Source organism: Humulus lupulus, chromosome 8 (genome assembly GCF_963169125.1).
Source record: "Humulus lupulus chromosome 8, drHumLupu1.1, whole genome shotgun sequence".
Classification (NCBI taxonomy): domain Eukaryota; kingdom Viridiplantae; phylum Streptophyta; class Magnoliopsida; order Rosales; family Cannabaceae; genus Humulus; species Humulus lupulus.
Window position 1 is genome coordinate 65146920 of NC_084800.1, and position 2331 is coordinate 65149250.

The 2331-nt window shown below is 34.4% G+C and overlaps 1 protein-coding gene across 1 annotated transcript; it reads right to left on the reverse strand.

Moving 5' to 3' along the window:
- Positions 1-214: 214 nt before the first annotated feature.
- LOC133795516 (mediator of RNA polymerase II transcription subunit 15a-like) lies at positions 215-2035 on the reverse strand. The gene is made up of 5 exons (XM_062232964.1): positions 1856-2035; positions 1693-1760; positions 1317-1391; positions 709-1009; positions 215-453 (listed from the first exon to the last, which is right to left on the reverse strand). The coding sequence occupies exons 1-5, from the start codon at positions 1992-1994 to the stop codon at positions 215-217; spliced, it is 822 nt and encodes a 273-aa protein (XP_062088948.1). The 5' UTR covers positions 1995-2035.
- Between the last annotated feature and the right edge of the window lie 296 nt (positions 2036-2331).

Consider the following 2331-nt stretch of genomic DNA (forward strand, 5'->3'; position numbering starts at 1 on the left):
AGACACAATTTAACCATGTAAGAGAATTTACTAAAAACTATCAGAAACAATATGAATAAAAGCAGTATAAACTCCAGCTAAAAAATTGATTTTTATCGGATTAAATTATGAAAATTCATTAACATGATATGAGTCAAAATGCTGCATTAATAAATGGAAATTCACATAAATATAAGTTCAGAGGCAATAAAATTAACTTCAATTACATAAGAGATCAATAACCCAGAAAAAAAAACCATATTAAGCAATTATGGTGACTGAGTGCCACGGCGCTAAAAGAGCACTTGACAATGGTCCCTTCATCTCCTTCAGCAGCAGCTGCTACAACACTTGATTCCTCACTAATATCAATAACAGTGTCAATAAGACGCTGATTTATTTCCCTAATTTCGTCTTTAAGAGCATGAATTTCATGCAACAAGATCACCATAGTCACTTCACAGGTATAAGTTTCTGAATGGATATGATAAAATGAACTCTCAGCACAGCACACTCATAATAAGCATATCTTTATGTGTCTCAGTATATGCTATCAGAAAGTCACCAAAATCACTTCCACTATCAGTCAAGTGACTAAATCAGATCTAAGATTGAGCTGAATGTCAAACATGGATCTTTGAAGCTAGAACCATGTTTAAAATAGGTCATATTCATACAAACATCCATTTCAGCAAAAGACAAATACCTCTAACTTACACCTCTTGATACCAGATGTTGCAGTTGACTCTAGGTCTGATATTTCCGAATCATTAATACTACTGGTTGATGATACGACATTTAAGGGAATGGCACTAGTGTAACGCTTCATTTTCCTTGTTCTGTTAGTTCTGTCGTGGCTCATGAAATTTCTTACTTGTAAACGACAGTTTGTCATAGCAACTAAATCCTCACCATCTGCAGCTCTAGATCCATTACCGGGAGCTGATCCTGCAAACCTATCAACCATGCTGACAACAGAGCCAATGTCCCTGACAGAAGCACTCAATGCCTTAGGAGACATAGATTTTACCTGGAAACCAAAGATTATTATAAATCATTAACCAACAACAAATGAGGAACCACCAAAAATGAATACAGTATCAAGTGAAAGGAAAAAGCAATGACTAACTGCTTTCATTAAACGATCGAGTAAGCTGGCAAAAGAAAAAACAGACTCAAGTAAGCTTACAGTATAAGAAAAGGTTCACTTAAGCTAAAAAGTTTCAATTTCTTTCCCTTTTCTACTTTTAATACTATGGGTTTTCATTAATTTGTTTATTTTAATTAAATTTCATATATTTTTGAACAGATCCTTGTAAGTAAAAATGAGAACGTACCTGCTGTAATTTGCCAGCAATTTTCTGATACAATTCATGAAGTTCAGGTAAGTACAGTTCCTTCATTGTTTTGATCTGCTGACAAATGAAAAAACAAACAGTTAACTTTAACTTTTTCAGGTGCCGATAACTTAAATTAACATGCATCAGTCAGCTACATAGTACATGCTTTTATGAAATATAATAACAACCATAATTTCTGTCATTCACATAATGTCTTCATCGTTTTTTTATCCTCCCAATCAGATATTTATAGTTTATTATTGCATGTATGTTTCACATTCTTGGTCATCCACAATTATCTTAATTACTTCCATAACAGCTACAAAATCCTAGCTTGATAGGTGGAATTAGTTTGATGAACAAGTCATATTACCTTCTGGTAAACCTCTTCTTGCCAATCAACTCCACTCGCATGTCCAGTTGCAGCTGAATCGACAGATGCTACAAAAGGATGTTCACATAATATCATATGAGAAATGCAAAATTGTTATAGAAACCTTTAAAACAATGCAAAACTATACAAGGCAACAACATACTTGATGATGTCTCTAGAAGAGGTCTCTGTGGTTGATATAACTGCTTTTGCTGATCAATTACATTTTGACCTGATGGTTGAAGCCTCATTTCACGTTGTAGTGGATTTGGCTGTTGTTGCAAACCCAACTGTTGCTGCATCTGCGGCTGTGAGTGAATCAGTGACACAATTTGCTGTTGTGGTTGTTGTGCCTAAGATGGAAGCAAATTAGATCCACTATGTTGCCATTGTTGCTGCATTGGAACTTTGGATTGTTAGGAACTGTGCAGTTGAAGTTCATAGCTATATACCTGTACAATAAAGCATAGACCACATATAAATATATATGCCCATCTGATCTCCTCTGTTTTTTATGACACAACCAGTCGTAATACATTAAGCTTTAAACCAAAAACACCCACATTTGCAAGTGCTATAAGCAAATAAAGAATATGTATACACTTTCATGCTAAGATCTGATGAAAATTACCTTTTACT